This window comes from Cheilinus undulatus, linkage group 5 (genome assembly GCF_018320785.1).
Source record: "Cheilinus undulatus linkage group 5, ASM1832078v1, whole genome shotgun sequence".
NCBI lineage: Eukaryota > Metazoa > Chordata > Actinopteri > Labriformes > Labridae > Cheilinus > Cheilinus undulatus.
This window is the reverse complement of record NC_054869.1, coordinates 24,000,088-24,023,776: the sequence shown is the minus strand read 5'-3', so window position 1 is coordinate 24,023,776 and position 23,689 is coordinate 24,000,088. Positions and strand designations below refer to the sequence as shown.

The 23,689-nt window shown below is 38.3% G+C and overlaps 1 protein-coding gene across 7 annotated transcripts; it reads right to left on the bottom strand.

The window, feature by feature from the left end:
* Positions 1-70: 70 nt before the first annotated feature.
* ccdc180 (coiled-coil domain containing 180) lies at positions 71-23,071 on the bottom strand. Of its 7 annotated transcripts, none has more exons than XM_041787220.1 (42): positions 23,062-23,071; positions 22,845-22,972; positions 22,332-22,390; positions 22,215-22,243; positions 18,562-18,676; positions 18,216-18,313; positions 17,944-18,029; positions 17,486-17,595; positions 16,095-16,223; positions 15,281-15,391; positions 14,865-14,960; positions 14,612-14,775; positions 13,812-13,931; positions 13,532-13,611; positions 13,089-13,177; positions 12,473-12,592; positions 12,202-12,375; positions 11,975-12,090; positions 11,406-11,532; positions 10,995-11,049; positions 10,793-10,908; positions 10,518-10,699; positions 10,273-10,442; positions 9,590-9,770; positions 8,693-8,839; positions 8,470-8,614; positions 8,054-8,170; positions 7,889-7,966; positions 7,625-7,708; positions 7,278-7,426; positions 7,053-7,120; positions 6,827-6,868; positions 5,308-5,365; positions 5,111-5,194; positions 4,967-5,033; positions 4,728-4,863; positions 4,301-4,461; positions 4,083-4,208; positions 2,439-2,535; positions 2,137-2,233; positions 1,604-1,757; positions 71-1,491 (listed from the first exon to the last, which is right to left on the bottom strand). In XM_041787220.1, the coding sequence occupies exons 2-42, from the start codon at positions 22,846-22,848 to the stop codon at positions 1,363-1,365; spliced, it is 4,470 nt and encodes a 1,489-aa protein (XP_041643154.1). In that variant the 5' UTR covers positions 22,849-22,972; positions 23,062-23,071; the 3' UTR covers positions 71-1,362. The 7 variants fall into 7 exon arrangements, with proteins under 7 accessions (XP_041643154.1, XP_041643156.1, XP_041643155.1 ...); XM_041787222.1 differs by having other exon boundaries at positions 6,823-6,868; positions 7,053-7,104; XM_041787221.1 differs by having other exon boundaries at positions 13,812-13,928.
* Between the last annotated feature and the right edge of the window lie 618 nt (positions 23,072-23,689).

The window sequence follows — 23,689 nt, the reverse complement described above, 5'->3', positions numbered from 1 at the left end:
TTCATGTGTCTCCTTAAATATGTAAAGAAAAACAAATAATGGAGCCTTTTAGTATCCAGTGGGCATGTTCAGAATTGTATGGCAGATTCCAGTTAATGTCTTTTAGGAATTTCTGATGTTTACTTTGCTCTAATTTTATCTGCTTTCTTCCTGTTGGTATGTTAAACCGTATACATTATATAAACATGGACGAAGTCTTCATGACATCATCTGTTGGTCATTGAAGGGGACTTTGAGCCCAACAGAAGTAGCTGCCATATTAGAAATGCTGTCTAAAATTAACTTTAGCTTAAGATAACACCAGGCAAAGCTAAAGATTAGAAAGGCCTTTACCCTCCCGACCTATACCCCATCAGCTCATCAGACAGACTGCCATGCACCTATCATGTCAGGCTACGAAGATAAAATTCAGTATTTAAACCAGGCACTGAAAATGTTTACTGTTGCATTAAAAATGAGCATTGGTGGTAATGTATGTGACCGCTGGTGCTTCAGCAGCCAGTGTCAAGTGAACACTGCATTCACTTCATTTTTTAACATTCATAAGATCATCTTTTATTTGTATTATCTTGTTCTGTTGTAACACAACATTTGAAGCAGCTAAGTTTTTAATAATTCACGCAACAGCCACTTATGAAATCTGCCGTAGTGTATTTTCAAGATCCTTTAAGCACAGGACAGGATGAAACAAAAAAGTGCTTCACTACAGAAGCCCCGAGATGCAAACATTTTATTTTACTCTATTTTCCTGATATTAGTCAATTTTGGCTGTTTTCTAAAAATGTCAAGATACTGATTTGCTGTTACAGGTAAAAACAGCTTTGTTACCCTGATTAAAAAAAAAAAAATAATTAGTTGACTTAAAAAAAAAAAAAGCAGAAACTACTTCTTATTAGGGGAAAATGTAGAAGAAGAAGATATGAAGATATGGATGTATGTCTGCTAAGGGTTTCTGTTCATTAAAGACTTTCATCCCCATTTTATGTTTCTAGAAACACATTCATGACCCACTGAAGATAACTCAACAGCCCACTTTTGAGTCCTGACTCACTAGGAGTCATTTTTAAAACATGTTAAAGTGAAATGCTGCAGTATTAAATCAATACCTGTTTCAGCTTCTCCAGCTTCCTTCACTGCCTTTGTGTAGCCTATCCAGTAAAAAAGTAGTGTGTTTTTAAATGTCAAATATATGATGAACAACTCAACTTTCCAATCCCATGGTAGGCTGACAGCAGGCTGTTGTGTAATACTCTCTTCTCCTTCTTCTGGGCTTTATTCACAACTATCAGTACATCTGATTAATTATAATGCACACAACAAACAGCTAATCAGCTACAGGGATCACACTCTGGCTCCAAGGTGTCAGTATGTATTTGTCAGACTGCGTATCTGCTGTCCCCAGTGGGTGCTCCACCTCTGAAGCATCCTCAGTCGTCTTTCTTTGTCGTCATCTGAATGCGAAGACTCCGACTTTAACAGCTGCTCAAACCTCTGACATGAACATATGGAAAAACAAGAACAAAAACATACAAATTAACAACACCTGTAAATCACTGTCTCCTTATTGTCTGTTCACTGTTTGTGTGTTAAAGATTGAATGTACCTTCACAGCAGATTCTCTCTGCTCAATAACTGCCACATGAAAAGAGGTGCATCTGGTTGTGGTGATGGGCGCTGTTGTTGCTATGGCAGCACTCGATGGTGGGTCAGCTTTAGTGTCAGCTGAGGGCATCAGGTACGGGATACCGGGGAAAGTTCTGAGATAGAAACACACAAACACAGTCTGTTATGATTCTGGCATTTACTAACACTGAGTATATTGACATGCACACTATTAAACCATCATCTGACTTGTCAACTAAAGTAGTCATCAAGTAGTCTTTAATCATACTGTTACTTTGAAGGGGTACTGGGAAATGACCTGATAATGCTATAGATTTTTACTGTAATATAGCTAGAGATTTTTACAATAGATAATTTTATTTTGAAGGAGATGGAATGCATCAGCCTTGAAATCAAGAGGGGGCTTTTACTCTGAAGGAGCCTGAGTAAGGAGATGCAGTGCTACGGTAAGATATGAACAATCCACTATGTCTGATGTCTTTGCTCTGATGTCACAATCCTATGAGGTGTTACCTGCTGACTGTGCAAAGTTTCTGTCCTGTTTCAGCTCCTGTCTCCATGGTTACAGTGCTCTCTCCAGAGTTCTGGGGTAATGGTGCTGCTTCTGTGCCTATGAAAACAGAAAAATCTAAATGGTAACTCAAGTGCGGTGAAGAGAAGAAAGGAGGTGGTGTGCTCAGGTAATCCAACATGTTAATTATGTGTAACAACCACTCAGCAGGTATAGGTGAGCAGATTTGTTGTTTCTATGATTGTGTAAAAATGTTCTTAAAGCTACAGGGGTTAACACAGACTGGCTAAAGGTGATACATTACCTGCAGACATGAACAGGCTGTCCAACAGATGCAGCAGCTTCTCTGTTAGTGAGGCCAATGATGTCACAAACTTCTCCGCTCTGACTCTTACACACTTCTAATCTCACACATAACAAACACAAGACACAAATACACAGGGGTTTGTGAGTGTTGGACTGTTGTTTCGTTATTAGTTGTGTTAACAGACATCCCAAAACTGATCTCTACTGTACCTCTCTACTCTGTCATGTTGGCTTTTACGAAATCAGACAAATGTTTAAACTTATGATGGATTTGTATACATGTATTTAACTTAAATTTTGCTTAATTTTCTACATTTATGAAAATCTCATATAATTGTTTTCCAAAATGTCCTGAGTTCACAAAACATCTTGCAGGCCAGCTACAGTGCCTATAAAAGCATTTACTCACTTGCATGTTTTACCCTTTAATTGATTTTATGAATCAATCATGGCCAATATAATTTGGCTTTTTGACAAAAAAAAGTGAAAAAGTGAAAACAGGTTTCTACAAAGCAATGTCAGTGACATAAAATTGTGTAAGATAAAATAAGTGACTGCATAAATATTCATTCCCTTCATGTCAGTATTTAGTTGATGCACCTTTGGCGACAATCACAGCACTGAGTCCGTGTGGATAGGCCTCAGTCAGGCATGCACATCTGGACACTGAAATTTTACTCCATTCTTCTTTGCAGTACTGCTCAAGCTCTGTCAGGTTGCACAGGGTTTGGGTGTGAATAGCTCTTTTCAAGTCCAGCCACAAGTTCTCTGCTGGACTGAGTCTGGGCTTTGACTTGGCCACTCCAGAACATTCCCCTTGCTGTCTTTAAACCATTCTATATAGTTTTGCTGTATGATTCAGGTCATTATCTTGCTGGAAAATAAATCTTCCCCTAAGCCGTAGTTCTCTTGCAGACTGAATAAGATTGTCCGCCATGATTTTCCTATATTTTGTCGTATTCATTTTACCCTCTATCTTTACAAGCCTTCCAGGGCTGGCTGCTGAGAAGCATCCCCACAGTATGATGCTGCCTGCTGATGGTGTGTTTGTGGTGATGTGCAGAGTTTGTTGCCAACCAAAAAAAGCGTCTTGGCCAAAAAGCACCATTTTGGTCTCATCAGACCAAAGAATTTTATTTGACTTGACCATGGAATCTCCCACATGCCTTTTGCTGAACTCTAGTCGACACTTCATGCACTCAGTTTGTGAGGATGGCCTGATCTAGGCACATGCTATATTCCATCTGTTTCTTGGTGATGATTTTAACTGAACTGAAAGAGGAGGGACTGCTGTGGACTGTCCTCAGCAGAGGGGATTTTTGATATTTTATCATCAAGTTTAATATTTGCTATGATAGGTGGGAGAGATGTGAAATCTATTTTGCAGTTCCACTAGCTGGATCCCTTCTGTGCATGATTTGTCCCAAATTAGGTCACCACCACTGCATGTCAGCATCAGTCAGATGGGTACTTTGGCTTCACTTTTGTGCAAATGATGAACATAGAGACACACAGTCCATATTAAAATACAGTCAATGATACAGGCCCTTCAGTATTGTATGAATCAGAGACTGGTGTGGTGAATGTGGTCTGGCTTTCCATTTGCAACTCTGAAAAGTGTGTGACCCCCACCTCCCCCTACCTGTAGTTCCTGGTGTGCCAAGCAAATGGTGTCATGAAGATGCTGCTGCCTGAGTTTCTCTCTACTGTTCAGTGTCTGAAGCTCATCATCTCTCAGAGAAACTCGCAGCTGATTGACAATGTCATGCTGAGAAACAGAGAGAATAGAGAACAAGCAGTCAGGGCTATCATAAAGTTTTTTTTTAATAAGGATGACTTCTGATGGTTGCAGGCTCAGACCTTTTCCTTCTCACTGGTCTCCAGGGTCTCATCCAGCTTCATTTTAACCCCATCCACCTCATTTCTAAGCTGTGCCTCATGCTGTTGCTCATGGTTGCTGATTAAAACTTTGGGTAACAAATAGAGCAGTTCTTCCAAAACAGAAAACTGGTTCATTAACTCTGAGAGATAAACAGACAAAGAGAGAGCTGAGTTGCTTACTCTGGCAATATGACAGTGATACAGACAGGTACACAGAGACAGAGATTTAAAAAATATATCCTATTTGTCTATTCACACTCTCTGATCTTAGAGATTGAGCTAAATTTTCATCTTTTGGGAGACAGGATGTTTAAACAGCTGTTTGAGAGTTCACTCTTTATGGCTATAAACTAAGGCACCAGGAACTCATTAAGTCAGAAATGGTTCACAAGGGTAAAGGTTCTACCCTGTCTGCTTGTGCTCAGAAGCTTCCTGGCCTGTTCCTGGTATCCCAGCAGCCTCTGCTGCATGCTCTCAGCCCACTTGTCCAAACTGTCAGGAACAAGTAGACAGCTGCTGGCACGCTTGCTCTGGTAAAAGTCCTAATAGAATTTTGGAATGATCAAATAAAAAGCTTTCTCATTAAAACAATATGTTATGTCAAAGCTAAATGTGATGTGCACATGCACTGAAAAAACGTGTTACCTCAGCGACCAGCAGGATGACATCGTTGGCTTTCCATAACACAGAGTTCACAGCAGAGCTTAAAGAGCTGAAACACACACACACAGGTGCTAAAAACCTTCAACACTCCATCAGGATTTAATCAGTTCAGCAGTTCAAACTCACTGTGTTGTTTGTTCTGGATCTGGTTTGGGTCCAAAAACCTGGAACCTCCGATCAGAGCTTACAGGCCTGCAGCCTCTGCCCGCACTAACACAAACAAATACACACAGATTATACACAATTCAGAAAGAAACAGTAATACTTATGAGTCCCTGTACTAACAGGCCATGTAGTGTTAGTATTTGCATGTGTTTCTGTACCTTAGGTTACTAACAGACCCAGTAAATCTCCGTTGATGACGTTGTAAAGAACTCTGACCTGCAAATGCAAAAAGCGCTGTCAGCTGTTTGCTATGTTTGGTTTTCTTAGCTTAGATTGTTACTGGATAGGAGGAGTGATGAGTTATACAAAGGCTGGATTGAACTATTAAACTTGAGATGTAATGTTAGTTCAACAAGTTTCATAATTAGAGCTTTATATGTGTATAAACACATGTAAAGACACTTCATTAATCAACACAGTCATCATTTCCTTTTAGTTACACTCAGAATGGGATTCTCAGCTGCTAGTGCAGTTTTTAAGGCTTATTCAAGGATAAATATCATTTGAATGTATGTAAAACATTATTATTTCGCCTCTTCCTGATTCTTCTTCTTCTGCTACCAGCTTGCACCTTACCTGTCTTATTCTACAACACCATAAAACTGTTATATTATCATCTAAACACTAGCTTAGATTACCATTAGCTCAGAATTTAGAAATTTCCTATTGTATCAAAACAAAAAAGGAATATAAACTATCAGTCATGTCAAGGTGCTAGGTATGTCATGGTACTTTAAGCTAGGAAGGAGCTGAATGTCAGCTTGAGTAGCTTGGAAATTAGGTATTAAAGTATCTAATTTTAACTTGACACATGGCTTGATTTTTTTCTCTCTTCATTTCCTTTCAGTTGCTGATCAATCAGGCAGAGTTGAGACAGTAGCTTTCCAGATTAACAACAATTACACAACCTTAGCCTAAAAATGTTGTGTGATATTTTAGCTCCCTTCTCTTAAGGTGAGGGCAGGGATCATGGCCTCCATGAAAAATGGTCCATTTCTACTGAGCCAAAGGATCTTCAATCATAGCTTTAATGTACAAGAGAGACAATCCACTGTAAGACACCTTTAAAAGTTTCCTTTCCTACATTCTTGTATATTTACCAGTGTCTTACTATCATAAATAGAGACCAGACAAGAAAGGTTTATATTTAAGAGAATAACATAAATAATTTTATTGAGAACAGCCTGTTCAAAAAATGTCAAAAATGAGAATACTATATCTGAAAACATAAAAACAAGAGAAATTCCAGAAGTTTACCCACCAATGAACCTGATTCTGAAAAATAACGTTTTAACTCAAGATGTCAAAAAATAAAAATTTCTAATCATAATTGATCTCAATTTATGTTGTTAATCTTGAATAATATCCTCTTTTGTCACAATAGAAATTCCACTATTTTACATTTAATTGTTTTTGTTAATTGGATATTTGCACTAAAGGTCATTACTTCCTGTATGGATACAGATCTTTTATTTTAAAAGGAAATAAACTTTGGGTAAATAGAAGATTATGGATTAGCTTAACACAAAAAAAGGACCTCATTATGGACTGGAAAGAAAATATGGTAACAGAAAAAGAGAAATATTTGTTAACACAAAGGTGCAGATAATCATTGACTTGTCCACTGAGCGGTCTGAAGGGTTTTTTACAGTGAAATGAGAGTAGTGACGTACTTACTGTATTCTTTTTCACTGTGCCTGCAGGGAGACGCTTCAACCGCTTTACCAAAGTGTGCAGGAAGGGACAATAGAGCATGCGATTAATTGCAATAAAAAAATACACTTCTAATGGACCTTAATTGATTGTGATTAATGCATTAATGCTGACAGATGTTCTCATAACTGTACAGATTGATTATTGAGCAGGTTTGCAAATTTAATTTGGAAACAAAAACAGTTCATACCAGATACTGCTCTTCCTCCCTCCTCTCTCTCAGCTGCTTTTGCTGCATCATCCTGAGTCATGGAAAACCTGATGTGTAAGTATTATTTAAAAAAGAAAATAAGGGAAGGACAGTGGACAAGAAGGGAAAAAACATTCACTAGTCTTCATCATCGTTTCCCTAAAATAAAGAAAATACTACTATTATTTTGGTATCCTGCTTAGTTGGATTCACTAGATAATGTACCTGTTTAGGGATTTGATGATGCCAATGGCAGGGTCATGGAGGAAGTCAACATCTTTCCTGCTTGGCTGCAGAAAACCAGGGGGCGGGTCTGAGCACACCTGCTTCCTGGATTTGGGGCGAGCTGAGAGACTCTCATGCAAGGTGTTATCCTAAACACAAGCACGCCATCAGAGTGTGATCAACATGAATATAAAGAAGACCTAATGAATAAAAGATAATCTGTGTTTTCAGCATGGAAAAGAAGGCACACAAAAAGCTTTTTCAAGCAAACAGGAGCTGGTAGAGCAGATGCTGAGAAAGTAGACGGCAAAAACAAGTAGAAAATCCTGGTGTGGTGTGTAACCTACCGGGGAAAAGTCCAGGTACTGACAGCGCTTTCTGAGTTTCTCTGTGATTGAGGACAGGAGAGAACACACATGATCTGGAGTCGCCTGCAGATGGACAGACAGGACAAATAAATATGGAAAATTTCTATTTCAACCAGTGGTTTGATCATCAAATTTAAGGGACTTGAAGAAATGCTTAAGTACTGCAGGGAAGTCTTTTAGTACTGCTACAGCACCTCTAAATTGAAGCATATAACAACAGAAGTACTGTGTGACTGTATGTACCTGTGTGTCTTCCACCATCCTCCTCAGATCTTTCAACCTGCTGCTGATGGCTGCCTGCTGCTGGTTACTGCTGGCAGCCTGTAAGATTCAAACATGGTTGAACATGCGGAGTTAAGAATTTCAACCTGCTCTGACAGACACCAAAACAGGTAAAACCACAGGTACCTCAGCCTTGATGTTAACTTGTGTGCTGCTGATAAATTTCTTGATCTTCTCCATGAACATGACCTCTGACTTCAGGAGGGAGAGTGTTTCCTCAAACCGACCAGACACCTCCTTCACCTTGGGAGAGAAACACATTGGTCTCAGACAGCTTACCTGATATTTGTTGATGCATTGCACTGCAATGTGCAAGTCAACAACAGGGTGCAAGTGATAGGTAAATCATGTTAGTTTTATTTGTATATATCCATGTTCAGTGTAATTCAAGATATTTTTTAAAAACCCCTGTAATTTAAGACCTAGTTTCTGGTTTTTTTTTTTTTTTTTTTTTGCCTTTTTGAATTTCCACAGTGAGAGACTACAGCTGTTCTATCTGTTAGAGTTAAATTCCAAAAGGAAACCTTGAAAAATTGTCAAACCTGCTGTAAGCTCTTCGACCCAAATACATCCAGCTCAGAATAGATGGCCTCCTCTGCTACTTTGATGTTTTTGGTTTCCACTTTCAGTCTCCTTTGAAACAATTTCACCTCACGAGGGGCAAAATTGCCTCCCTCACTGAACAATCTGTAAGTAGAAAAATCATGTGACCTAAGAGAATTTCACTGAGTTTTTGCTAGAATTTCCAAGAGATCTAAGTGTTACCTGAGAGAGTTGAGGAGTTGGGTTGTTTTGTGTCTGACCTCCATCAGTTTTAGCTGAAAACTCTGTCTGAAGGTGGTCTGACAGTGCTGGTTGTCTTTGATGTGCTGATCTCGACAGTCCTGCAGGGCAGAAATCACAGCCTCCAGACTACAAACACAAAGAGACTGTTAGACATTTAGAAATATTTCTGAACTATAAAATCTGTATTTAATATAGAATAAAAATATTGTCACTTTTAATATCACTTTAAAGTGTTCATTTTTTATCTTATTCGTTGTACTTATTTACTATACCTCATTCAGAAAAACTCTTTTTACATATTTAATCATTTTATTGCAAAATGGATATACAGTTTAACTTGGCAGAGAGGGCTCTGCTCGAAAGATGCTCCCTGGGTTAGTCAAGCTGCATGCTTTGACTTTCCAGGGAGCGCATGGACAGAAACCCCAGTTATGACAATGTGCATTGAACACAATTAAATTAGTGCAAAGCAGTTAATCATTGGAAGCATTAATCTGAATATGAGGGTACAACAAGCTTTATGCTAAAAAGGAGGAGGCTAGGGTGGAGGAGATTAAGCTTTGCCAGCAGCAGCAGTGTGCTGCATCAGCATTAATGAAAGCAGGGATTTGTGAGAAGTAAGTCATATTCAAATACACCACTGTGTTGAGAGAAAGAGCTGTGATTGGCTGTGGGAGCTGAAAGGCAGTACTGGCTATCAGTTGAGCACAGCTGGGCATATGACTGCCATGTTCTGCATGAACTAATGCTGGGCTTAATTTTTGCTTTAGTTATCTGGAGATGAAATACAGACAGCATTGTACTTTGTTAGACTAAGAACCAAGTCAACTCTGATTCCGAGTGTTACATGTGAGCTGACTGCAGATAGGTTGTTACCGTTGGCTGTTGTCAGCTGTCAGGACTTTGTCCTCCATGTTGGATACTGTTGCTATGAACTCCTGGCTCTTCCTGTCAATTGAAGTCTGCAGCTCTTGCAGGTCCATCCTGCAGGAGGCCAAGATGTCAGCCACCTCTTCACAGTGAGCATCTACACACTGTTTGTGAAGCTGTAGCTCATCTTAAACACAGAGGAAGGACACTGCTCTGATTATTGAGAAGCTTATTATGGATTTCAGGAAAAACTGAAAAATCAGAAGCAAGCTCTAATCCTGGTAAGGATATTGAGATCGTTAACTTGTGTAAGCACTGAGGAATGGTGTTCGACTCCCAGTTAAAGTTTCATGTAAACTCTGAGTGACTGTGAAGCAAGATCAACAAAGAATCTACTTACTGAGGAAGTTAAAATCCTTCATTTTCTGTAACAAAATGTGCATTTTCTACTGGTTGAAAGTCTTTAAGTTTTCTTTTATTTGTTGGTTTCATAGTCTGTCTGTTAAAGGCAAAAATAGTCTTTACAGTATTGTTAAGGTCTGCTCTAAAATAATTGGAATCCAGCAGATAGCTTTGCGTTCTTTCTTGGCGAGACAGGTGGTCAAAAAAAACCAAAGGACTGCCCTAAACAAATTTAAACATGAAAACACAAAGTCTATTGTGATTTTAACTCTTTCTAGGTTTCTCACCAAGGCGAGGTTGGTAAATGTGGGTATGGATGTGCTGGTGGCTCAGCTGCTGCAGTTGAAGCTCCAGCTCACAATGTAACACCTCCTTTCTGTGCTTCACCACAGTAATGGCTGAGTTGAGGACATCATGAAAATGCTGCTCCAGGCTGTCCAAGAACAAACTCCGTATCCTGGACATTTAACACATAAACAGTCAGCACAAGTACCACTCCTATACTCCATGTTTTGTATGTGTGAGTGTGTACCTGTTGAGTTTTTGTGTGAGTAGCTCTACAGGAAACAAAGTCAGGTGTGTTTCCTGCAGCAGATGATCTGGCAGGTAAAGAGCTGAGGATGTGAAGGCTGGTCCACTGTAGGCTACACCCTTTGATGATGTGAATTTGACATCATTGCTGTGGTCACAGAGGAGATCCAGGGCATTCTCAGCCTACAGACAAGCAAACAACCAACATTTGCACATTTTTTGTTAGGAGTTGGAGTTGATTTTTTTTTTTTTGCCACTTATCTAACAGAGCTTTACCTCAGGCAGCCAAGAAGACTTTGATGACTGAGCAGAGTCTGTGCCAGTCTGAAAAGTGATGGGATGATTCATTTTCATTTCTTCCAGTTTCTGTATTTTAGGACCTTCACAGTTTTCTACACAAGCAAAAAAAACATTTAAGACCAAAACTCACCACATCAAAAATGTATTAAAACTTAAAAAGGATTGATGGCACACTGACCTTGGTCAACGAAGGTGGTGAAGGATGAATGGAGTTCCTGCAGCTCCTCTGGGCTCTGAGGAGGAGGATCACATTCTTTATGTACCGTTATAGCTGATTTCACAAGCTTTGACTGTGACGACATGACCTGATTTTATAAAAACTAATTTAAGTCCTCCTTAAGCCCAGAGCTGAAGAATTTCTAACAAATTTTAACAAATGATCAGCTGACAGTAAAAGAGCTGGTCGACAACTGGTGCTGTGTTGCTAAGACACTAAAAGAAACTAAGCCTAAGATTCTCCGTTGGCTTAGTTAACATCTCTTAAACAAAAGTGATAAACAAACAAAATGTCCAAAAACTCTGATATGGGCATTGAGTGTTATTATAGATGGCAGAAGGTGTAGGTCTAAGATGCAGTTGTCATGGTTACCGGTCTGTAAGTGTGGTTGAGGTGAAAGAATGAGCTGAGGCTGGAGCTGTAGCAGAAGAGCTCCTCCAGGAGGAGAGATGGAAGGTGATCCAACAGCTGACACTGATCTGCAACCAATTCTCTGTAGCTGCACACACAAACATAGCAGCAAGTTATCCATTAGGTTTTCAATTTGGAAAAAATACATTTTAATTGTCATTTATACATCATTAAACACATCTTCTTATAGATCTGTGTTTTTCTAGTGTGGTTAGTTAGGTTTTTATTCAATTTGCATTGTGAAATTGATCCATGATAATGTTTAGAGTAGTGCTGTAAGTACAAACAGTGAAAGAGCTAGAACTTCTGACAGGTGAAGTAAACAATTGTAAGACAGTAAGATAGTAAGGTCAAATTGTGGGCCAGGCTACACTGCGATACAAGATCACTGTGACCTTAGAGAATATAAGGTCGCAATGACCTTTTACCTCCAAAATCTAACCACTTCACTCTTACTCCATGTGCTGGTTTGTGCCAAATTTGACAAATATACCTCACCACATTCCTGAAATATTATGCTCCGCAAGTACCTCTTTTGTACTTCCTGCAGGTAGAGGACAGCTTTGTCTAAAGATGTCTTCAAAGAGTCTTCACTGGCCTCTTGACAAAATCTACTCAGAAGGATGTCCAGATGTGCCTTCTTCCTCTGACAACAGAAATAGCAAATCATCATAGGAGGGCCTGCTTCATGCTGACAGCTTCCCTAAGCTCAGCCTCACCATATCTCAGGTGAAGGAACCCTGGACTGATGTCTTACCTGTATTTGTTGCTGCTGTGACTCTCTGAGTGTGTCCAGCTGTTGTTGCAATTCTTCCTCTTTGTTCTTTAGCCTGAAGCTGTGAGTTTCCCATAGCAATGCTGCACCACGCATCACAGAAAAAACACTCCTGCTGAGATTTCGAGCGCGATCAGCTAGAGACTTACAGCTCTTCTGCAGATGGACAGAAAGACCAAAATTCTGTAAAAGATGGACATTACAATGAAGTATACAGATACAGATGGCTCTAAGAGAAGTTTCTGTGACCGACATCAAAATTAGCCAATTGTTCCTCATCCAGACTCTGGCTCTGACCAATCAGAGGGAGCAGTTGAGAGATGACAGAGTCATTCACCTCCTCTTCTGTTAGCTGCAGAGCTGAGAGCTCCTCCTGTGGGAAACCATGATAAAAATCACAAGTTCATCAAAATGGAGAAAATAAGAGCAAAGTCCTGCTTCTGGCACACTGTTGTTGGATAAATGAGAGCAGCTTTTCTACCCAGGTAAGTGTAAAAGGCTTGTCATCAATCATTTTTTGTGCTTTGTTTTTTCAATGAACATTACTATTATTATTATGATTATTATTATTATTATTTATTTGTATTATTTTTAGTAGTAGTAGTAGTATAAGTATTATTATTATTATTATTATTGTGTGATAAAATTGATGGAGGAAGCAAAATATTGCAAGCTAGGGTACAAAACATGGCTGAATAAAGCTAAATTGTGCTCTTTTTTTTTGCTTATAATCAACAGTAATTCAATATTTTCACTTCTGGCTTAAAAACGTTTACTACATGGGTGCTATATCCACTTTTTAAACATAGAGCTGGTTTAAATATGGAGTACATACTGAACAATTTCTTCTTGGAAATTTGTGTTTTTACCTTACAGCGCTTGACCTCAGCCTGGCGATTCTGCCACGTCTGCTCATAATAAAACCGCAGCTCATGGAGGAAGTCATCATGGAAACTGTCTGAACACACCCACACACATTCAAAATTAGATTGATTGATCAAAATGCCTCTTTTGTGTCAATATAAGTTTGTTTTTAGATTGGGTTAAATGGCAGCTTTATATTTGATGCCATTTAATAACAAGGTTGTCAACAGAGCTCCAGTCAAAGCTCAAACAAGGAAAAAACATGTATTAAACCAGATCTAAAAAAAACACTTTTAAGCTTAGTGAGTTTAAGAAAGGAGAAAACGTTTTTTTTCTTTGCCTAGATAGTGACTTTTTTCTTTAAAATGAAGGTGTTTAAACTCATAATGAAGACAGTCTTGTACTCTATGGTGAGGCACAAAAGGAACAGAAATATGAGGACACATACCAATGTGCTGATTGATGTCTGTCAGCAGGTTGAACCAGTCAGAAACAAGAGAAATTGAGCAGGAGGGTGGGACCAGTGAGCTGAAACACAGAGGCACTGATTTAAATGTCAGCAATGAAATGTATCACAAGTTCTGCTAATAATGGGCTAACTTCCCTGCCTGCTGGGTTCAACTGTGAAAGACTGTGCGACAGACATATTTGATAATCCGCAACTTTAACAACCAAACTATCACAACCAAAAGACAAGCAGAAGACACAGTTTATTTAAACATTCCTACCAAATTTTGTTGACGATGTCACAGCGTCTCTCTATCAAATCTTGTTGGGTTTGCTTCATCTTCTGAACCACCTGCTGGTTTGTGACCAGCCGCTGATCTGTATGACTGCAGAAGAGACTGCTAAGACACAAAAACAATGACTCACCATTAATAAAATAAGGACTTTATGGCTGTTTGGCCGTCTCAGTGATGAGATTGAAAAACTCTAAATAACCCATTCAAACTTTTCTAAAGCGTTGGATCCTAGACTAGTTTTTTTCATTTGCTTTGTTTTGTATTTTTACCCAGTAAAACATGTCCAAGTCGATATCAGTTTACACCAATGTAAGATGGTTGAAATTTCTTCAAGGTGTGTTTACACAGCCTAGTTGCATTGAGTGGAACAGTCTTGGTAAAACTAAACATAAAATAATAAATAGGCCTATCTAAATTAGTGTTTAAGTACCTGAATATATAAACATGCTTTATTTTTATGAAATTGCAATAAGCCTCTTATTCATACCTAGGGAGGGTGCCCTCCACTGAGTTCACCATCTTGAATATTTATATCGTACATGTTTCTACAATACCACAGAATTGAGCAAACAGCAGAAAACCATTTTTTAATTCCAATTTCCATGGTTAATACCACTGTTTGATGTTGCTTATATTTCCCAATTTTACACCCTGCACCTCTAACCTTGTTCGGACCCGGAGTGTATAAAGCAGCATGATAACGTCTAATGCTATTTTAAACCTTTGTATAACATTGTACGACAAAAACTAGTCTGAACCTCAGTGGCTTAAAGTTTTTCACCAACCTATAGTGACTTATGACCTCTCTGACTCTGTTGTCCCTCCAGCGACTGAGGCAATTCTCCCACTGGTAACGCAGGAGAGACGCCTGTTGGAGATTTTCCTGCTGGAGGTTCAGTAGCAGTCGAGCTACACAGCGACGGTTCGCCAGCAAAGACTGATTCAACATCTAGGATTAAAACAGAGAAAATATTAAAAAATATCTGCCTTTTGTTATTTGAGGTGAAAAGATAAACGTTATATGATGCACTGAGTTACTGTGGCCTTGTTGTGTATCAGCCTATGGACATCAGATGGAGGCAGAAAGTTTATCCTCTCCAGCAGGGGGCAGTATTTCCCTAGCACAACTCTGGCCTAAAAGAAAAAGATCAAAAAGATAGTTAATTTCTTTTTTTATCTGTGTCTTACTTTGGTTTTTGGTCTCTTTTTGAATAATGTTCTGGCATCATTTCGAACAGAAAAATATACTGTAATATGCAAATGTGATTTTATGAAGCCATGAACTCAACCAAGTAAAAAAAAAAAAAAAATTAACTAAATAATCATTTTGTGAGTGAACAAAAACTGTTGTATCATATTGGACTTATATTTTTGTTGCAATGATACATGTCATTCCTCACCCTGTTAAAGAAGTTTGAAACAAGTCTTTCTGAAATGCTTTAACCAAAACCGACCTGGTCTGTTCTCTTATTCTCGGTTTCAGTCAGTTTCTGGTCCAGCTCCTTTATTCTGATCTTCTTTGTCTTCACATTCTCCTCCAACTCTTCCCAGAGATTATTTATATCCTGGATGCACAAAAATACACAAAACACCAGCCAGGGATAACAACTTCAGCAAAGACTTGAGGGTCATTTGTTTGTAAGTGGCCTGCCAAACACAATTTGGGAAACTTTTGACTAGCCAAAAATAGGTGTTCAATGTTTAAAGCCTTTACAAAGCATGATTAAAGGCAAACTTCCCTATCTGGAGAAAAGTTAATATTAAAAGTTTTTTTCCTGAACACCCAACCATTTTTAAAGGTTGGGTCATTCAATTGAAAGCTCCCCTTTGTCTGGCTTTAGCAGAGGTTTCATTGCTTTTTATTCTTGATGAAGATGTATGTCAGGGATAATATCCTCGGTAAGTTGAAATGACGATCTATCTGTACATCTGTACATACTGTACATTTCATGTCTGTGTGGACAAATATGAGCAAGTCATGGCTCAAGGAAAAAACATTATCAGTAACAAGCTATTTTCACTTTGTAAGACAAGCTTCACTGAGGAAAGTGAAAGTAAGGAAAAATGCCTGGTGGACACTGATAGAAAGGGGTACCTTGTCATCTCCCTCTTTCCTTGTTCCTTGCCAATGTCAAAGCAAGCAACAGAGAGGAATACAGAGACAGGGTGACAGGCTTAAGCTGCACATTACTCACAGGCTGTCCAGACACTACACTAGAAATCAATGTGATTCAGTGGTTTTGTCATGTTCCAGGTGTTTACGTGTACCTGCAAACTGACATCCTCAAGGTGTTCCAGGTTTGCCATTCTGTCTTTGAAGATGTCTAAACTCCAGGCCACATCCTTTAGAGAGCACAGCAGCTCGTCACTGACTGTCTTCACCTGAGTCTCATATACCTGTAACATACAAGAGGATTAGCTTTCAGAGGGTAAAAAGCAGTGTCAGGCAAACTACGTGTGGAGAAAACCTGAGTTGTACAACATCAGTTTCTAAACTTCAGAAGGCAGTTACATTGCTGCGTAAACCACCTTAATTGTACCTTATCAGTCTCTTATTTGTTCGCCCCTTTAACATGAAAATAGGAAAGGCAGTTACAAAAACAGCCACATACAATAAAATATTGACAAAAGATGGGGGTGAGGGGTGAGGGTTCCTCCATGTGAATGTCCAGGGATCATAATAAATAAAAAATAAAAATAGACGAGAAAGCAAGTTATCACGTTACAAGTAAGCTCAAATGAAATCAGATCATACAAGTTTTACTTACTCAGTCCATTTAGTCCAGATTGGAAAAAAAAATTTTGCACTCCAAGGAGAATGACAAGTTTTCCATAATCAAGGTATTATGAACAATTTCAGTCCATTTCTCAGTGGTGGGAAGTTCAACCTTTAGGCATTTTTAGCAATGTTTTTTTACTTACTGCCAATAATATACAGAGCACTTTTTTATCATTACTATTCCAATTTTCATACTTGAATCAGTATGTTTCCTACCTGAGGTGTACTACTGTGTATACTACCACAGAGGTACATCACTATACCACCTCAAAGGTACCTAAGGGGTGATATATCAGTGCATGTATATTTAAATTAAACCATTATGTAAACTTTAAATGTCTTCTTTTAATCATTCAGGACTTAAGACAAGTTACATATGGATTAAAACACACCTTCAGCAGGTAAGATGTTTGTTCTTGCTGTTTACATGTTTACAGTAACCCTATTCCAGCATATCTAAGACACAAAGTTTGGATTTCACTTTACAGGGACTTTAACTCATTTATACTCTAAATGAACTTGGTCAATGTCTAAACTATCTCAGGTATTCTCTATGTATATGTACTGCCTGGGGTGCAGTGTATTAGTGTTCTTATTGTGTTATGCACGTTATAACACTGGTTCCCAATATGGGGTCCTTTTCTGTGGGAATTTTAGAGACAGGGATGGATTTGTCTTAGGTACAGGTAGGGGGCCTCTATGAAAAAAGGTTGGGAACCACTGTGCTATAACAATGTGTGTACTTCTTTTGTGCCCAGTTCACATACAACCTAATGTGTACTACTCTAGTATAGTATGTACACTTGTTGACCGATACAATGTCAGTGCATTCTATCTTAATTAGATCTGTAACATTATAGTAAATCAGTATGAATTCTACCTGAGTTATATCTGTGAACTCTGTGTCCAGCTGTTTCAAAGCTTCCTCATGTCTTTTGCTTTTTTTCCCTTTCAGTCGTTCAATGATGTCAGAGCTTGGACAATTAACCACTGAAAAGAGAAATGAAAAGCCACAGGAAAGAATGAACATTATCTAAATCAAATAAACATATCAGAATCTAAAATATTACAACTGAATATCCCAGGGTTTTCCCCCTTTTTAATATTATGATAACGTTCAACTGACAATGTGTAACTGCAAATCTACCAATATGTCTACAATATATTGCACTACAAATATAAGGAGTTGACATTTCAGACATATACTGAGGTTTTCATTAGTTGCTTCATAAATTCTACAAATACCATGAAAAAGTTATCTATTCTCTTGGTGCTCTACGTCCATTCATGATGTGCATTATGGGTATTCTTTGGCATTTCTCAGCACAAGATACAAACCCACTGAGTCAGGGAGTTGTAGAACTTCGTAAACTTCATCAGCATCATCCACCTGCTGTCCTCTCTTCGAAAGAGGACACAACAACCTGACAGACATGGAGAAAAAGACAGGAAGTGAGTTAGACAGAGGGAGTGTAAGACAGTGTGTGACATAAAGTGAGATATGGACAGAAACACAGAAAAAAAGATGTTTTATACATGTATTGATAAAGGTGCATGGTTATACACAGACATGGCCTCTTTAGTCTTCGTATGTGTTTGATTGTGTCTACCTGCTGGTTGCACTGCAGTGTGTGTTACTATCCTCAGCAGAAAGACACTCTGTTCTTGTGTCTCTCCGTCTTCCCAGCAGAGATCTGGACAGCTGAACCTAAAAGAAGACACTAGGCCTACTTTACCTTTTACACAGAAAGAAGGCTTTTGCCCCAGTTATGTCTTAAGTTAGGCACATAGTTCACACTAACTCTTCAGTTGTGCCATTGTTTCGTTGCACCATGGAGACTTACCTATTCTAACTCACAGACAGGTGATTATCATCATCCGGTGGGTATCCCACCTTTCAAAACCAATTAGGCTAATAGTCAGGGGTATATTCAAATCCTGTTGGTCTGGACCTACCTGAGCATCAAACAGCTGACGGTTCACCTTCCCACTCGGAACTGCTCTGCTCCCAGCCATGCTAACGTTAATTAGCATGTTACTAGAGCTAATCCGGACCCGGACTATTATTTCCCTGTAAGATGTAGACAGAGAAGAAATTTCAATTTCCGGAGAGAGTTCATGTGGCAAGTGGAGGATAAATAGAGCAATGTAAGAATCTTTTCCTTTGCATTAGCCAGTTTTAGTCGTATCTTTATATCTTTTTGATTAATTTCGTTAATATAAAGTCGGTCAAAATCAAATGGTATTGTTTTCGCTTCAGACAGCCCAGGCGTCTCTTTGTCACCATGGCGACAAGCATTCCGGACGTTTTGCGACGTTTGCGGTCCATTGTTAAAGTCGTACATCCTGACTTTTGGCCACCTCCTTTTCATTGCCAGGTTTTGTGCGGGGTATCTTTCGGGTTGCACCATCGTTAGTTTTAGTATTTACGTTTTTTTTAGTCATATCACTATAAAGTGCCTTTTGGTGTCCTCATCAGAATCACAAAGTTATCATAAAAATATAGCAGAATAATGAAACTCTGAGGTCTTATTATAAATGACCAAACATTTACACACTTGTCAGTACAATGATAAGTCCCTTAAAATATGTTTCCTTCATTTTATAATGCTTTTTTTCATTGTATGTACGTGATTTTGGCATGTCCCTCACACTGCTCTGCTAACTACAATATGTGTGTAATAAGTGGTTAAGACATACAAAATTATTATATTTTTACATGGTTTAATTTTCCACAGTAAGTTATTTGATAAAAACGAGTCATTTTGATAATTTATACTCTATTTTCATAATTATATTGAACATTTTGCATGTGTTCCTAAAATTGCTGTCCACCCTGTCTTTATGGGGTAACTGTGCCTTTAAAAAACCCTCTGGTGTTTGCAGTGGCATTAATACCACTATTTGATCTTCCTTCAGTTGAGTCTGAAAGAAGAGAAACTATTTACACTTACATTTTGTAACTTTTGTAGTAGAGTGGTAGTTTGCCACCTTGTGGGTAAAATACGCTATTGCAGTTTAGGGATAGGTTTTGGTTGGCCAACATATTAACCATAGCAACGGGGTCTCCTAATACACGCTGTAACCTGATGTTGTTACCATGCCGTCTCCAAGTAAAGACGTGTTGCTACAACTTTCATCATATTACGTGTGTAGTTGCATGTTGTCAAGCTTAACATGTCCACTCCGTCATGGTGAAATATCGGTTACTATAAAACTTTTTAGAAATTCTAAATTTATGTGTAAATCAGTACGTAGTCACCCTGCTTACTGAATCATGTAGCTTACTGAAGGTCCACCATGTGCTCAATAAATGCCAACATTAGCCAAAAACGTCCACCCTGTCATTGTCCACCTTAGGACAGCCCTGACACCATCCAAACCCATCAGATTACAGAGAGAAAAAAAAGACAATTACATAACTATTGGACATGCACAACAAGGACTTAGAGTAAACTCCAGTGTTATCAGGCTCTAAACAGACAGTTCACTGTAGCAGATTATTTAAGCACAGAAAATGATGAGAAACTGAGGAAGACATTGACCGTGTACAGGCACAGTGATCACTGTCAGAACAAAGAGACAGGTAGACACACACCTGGATACCTAGAGAGGACAGACTGTGTCAGCACTCATGTTTGAGTCACTACAGGATGAAGATAAGAACAAAGAATCGTCTATATAGACACTGCTAAATATATCAGCAGGCTGAGGGGCAGTCTCCTCCAAACCAACAGTCTGAAATCTTTGATTTTGTGAATTTGTAAAATCTTTTTAATTGAATTAACCCCTACATGGGAAAATGACCTCTGACATGTTTTTCATTTATTCATTTCCTTTAGATTTATTGCATTTATGAGGCATTTAAATGAAATTTCACATGTCCACCCTGTCATGTCATCGTCCTCCCTGTCATTTTCATGTTCAATGAAAATAAACAAATATTTTCACAAGTTAACAGAACCTTTTGTGTACTTCCTTTATAAACAAATTAGGGCCAAATAGTATTGATAGAAATTTTGACCAGATATCTTTGTTGTTAGATTTTATTGAGAACAGAAAGTGCAACTCTTGCAGAACTTATAGCGAAACTTGTTTGCCATAATTTCATAATTATCCAAATACTTTTCCCATTAACTTTTTTTTTTTTTGACAAAGGGACTTAATAGCTTTCTGAAAATGTAGATTTTATAATCACTATTTTATTACAATGTATTTATTCTACTTTGACTTTGTCCCTGACAGGGTGGACATATTTTGCTGTTTGCATGTACATTGTCTGCTTGCAGGTAATTTATAAAAAGTGTTTGAGCTTGACCAACATGCTTTTTTAACAGTATAACATCTACTTAATACAATGAATATGAAATTCAATGGAAAGTCTCAACTTTTTTTGGAAATAGGGAAGTCTGAAAGGCATCTTATAATGATATTGACCCTTTCATGTGTGTTTTTTTTTTTTTTAGTATTTTTAATTTGTGTGTGTGCCATTAAGTTTTTGGCTGATCTGCTGTCTAGATGAGGAAAAACAGACAGCCTTTGCCAAGTTGGGATTTCAGTGATGACAAATATAAAAAATTCATTATAAATAAAGCAGGAGGAACATATGTAAAAATTTGGACTTTTACACCAAAGTTTACATAGTTATCAACTGATCAAACTTTGTGCTACATTTAAAATATTTTACAAACCAGAACAGCTGTGTACCAAAAGCTACTGTGAAGAGAGAAATAAGAAAGCACACAAAATTTGAAAAATAAATGCTCTCCTCAGAACATTAGGTAAACCAGATTCTGAATCAGAAGTGCATAATAATAATAATAATAATAATAATAATAATAATAATAATAATAGGAAGAAGAAGAAGAAGAAGAAATTTTTTAAATAGGATACCCTGACGGACTTATTTATTATTTTTAAGCTGATCTTTTTGTGTAATACATTATGATATGTCAGTTACTGAGTTTTCAGAGGCAGGTACGTGTGTCACGGGTGTGCGCCATAGGTGTGCACGTGTGTCTCTGGTGATAAGTTGTGTTTTTTTGGTTTGTTTTTTGTTTTTTTGTTTTGTTTTTGTTTTGTTTTGTTTTTTTAAAGCAGCATGTCATCTTCATGGTTGGCGCTGGCTACAACCCGCAGTAGCATATTTAAGTTGGGGAAATAAAGCCCATGCAAACGGTAAGATTCCTGGCTTCTTTTAAATATAGAACGCTACAATCTGATAAATCATTGTAATAAATTCTAAGTAGCTTATTTATTCATTCATTATTTTAATAAAAATGATAACATTTATTATTATTATTATTATTATTATTAAGTTTTCTGCTCTCAAGTAACAGACACAAGCACAGAGAATTGGAAATATCAAACAAAGATAGATTTATTAGAAATGTGCTGTCCTTAACACGACATTGGAAGTTTGTTAAACAGAGAAAACGGGTTTTCAATACAAATGAAAAAGTCGAACATAAATTAGAAACAAAAAAAGAAGGTTAAGTAGAAACAATGTGAATCTTAGTAAATCTAGTTTTGTGTAACAGCAGCTTGTGTTCAGTCAGAGTCGGTGATGTCACTGCTGTCGTCATGGTGATCAACTGTGTAGTCCTTACCCATGAGTTTTGACCTGACAGCCCGCTTCCTGTCATTACAGAGAAGAGAAAGAGCTAAGTATTTTCACTGATGCAGATATCTTTAAGCCAAATCAAAGTTTCAAGAAACTGGCAGACCTGCGATAGAAGAAGTTTGGGCGACTCTTGGTGGGGAGAGAGCCATCGGTCTCTTCCTCCTACAGACAGACACGAGAAGAAAACAGGGAGAGGGGTAGACAAGGACATAGACAAGGAGAAGTGAGGTAAAAAGTTACAGAATTCAAGGCCAAAAAAAAAAAAAAATTTTTTAACACTGTTCCCTCTTTCCCACTCTGACCTGGAGTTTTTTTTAATAACAAGTAGCCTGTTTCTCAATTTAAAGCTCCTGAGAAGAGTTTTTTGATGGTTATTAAACAGACTAAAAATAACAGTGTTATCTGTTAGAGTGCATCTCCAAAAAAAACCCAGAAGACCAGTATTTAGGAAAAATGTCTACTCAGACAGCTTCATTGTTAGAATGCTGTACATATAAATAAAGTCTGATGTGAATTTAAAGATCAAAACTGTTTAGAACAGAGAAGAGAGAAAACTTTATATTTTTCACAAATTTCTGTTATGCACCAGACACAACCTCACGGTTTAATAAATTACCCATGATGCAGCACTGCTGGGCTTTCCTTCAGGCTCTGTGGCTTCTCCTGGAGGGGAGCTTGGCTGCTGCAATGCTGAGGCCTCCTCATTTTCCCCTGAAGTCCCACTGCGGACTTCCTCACTACTGCCTGATTACAGCAGGTCACATTATCATCATCATACTAGGTCATATGAGATGCTTTAAAATAATATTAAGTGATATGTTGTTGTTTTTTACCTTTCATAGTGTTTGTTTTGGTCTCATCTTCCTCATCACTGCTTATACTCCTCTCACCCTAAGTGATAGAGTTCATCGTTGTTCAAGTTCATCATTATTCAAGACATTGTCACAGACATTTTCATCACCATCTTTTTCCCTACCTGGTGAGTGTTGCACTTCAGTCTGCGCAGGCGCGTTCTCAGCTGTAGCTCCTCCCCCTGCGTCCTCAGCAGTAGGAGCTCTAGTTGATCAGATTGTTCAGTGAGCTGTCGAACCTGCTCTCTGTATTGATCTTTCTCCTTCAGGAGGAGCCGTGCCTCCTCCTGATGCCCCGCTCGTGATAAAAGAGCCTAAAAAACAAATCAAGGACCACTATCATGAAGAGGTAAACAACACACATCTATAAAAGTGAACGTGAAGAACTCAATAGAAAGACGTGAAAAATAACCCCTAATAACAAGCATGGATTAAAACAGATCATTGTTCTCTTCTTTACCTTGTCTCGCTCTCTGATCACCTCCTCCAGCTGTCTGAGGGTTTGTTTGTTTTGCTGACGGTACATCTTGGCATCTCCCTTTAGCTGGGCACACCGCAGCTCCAGCTCCTCCTTCTCCTCTAGACACTGAAATCAAACACCACAGACTGA

Bases quoted from the DNA above. Each gene is read 5' to 3' on its own strand.
- ccdc180 (XM_041787220.1), bottom strand. The intron at 5,366-6,826 runs GTAAGTACGTCA...TTGCATTTGCAG, and splicing joins GCACAGTGAAAAAGAATACA to GTCAGAGTTCTTTACAACGT. The intron at 2,234-2,438 runs GTAATGTATCAC...CTGTTTTCATAG, and splicing joins CAGCCTGTTCATGTCTGCAG to GCACAGAAGCAGCACCATTA.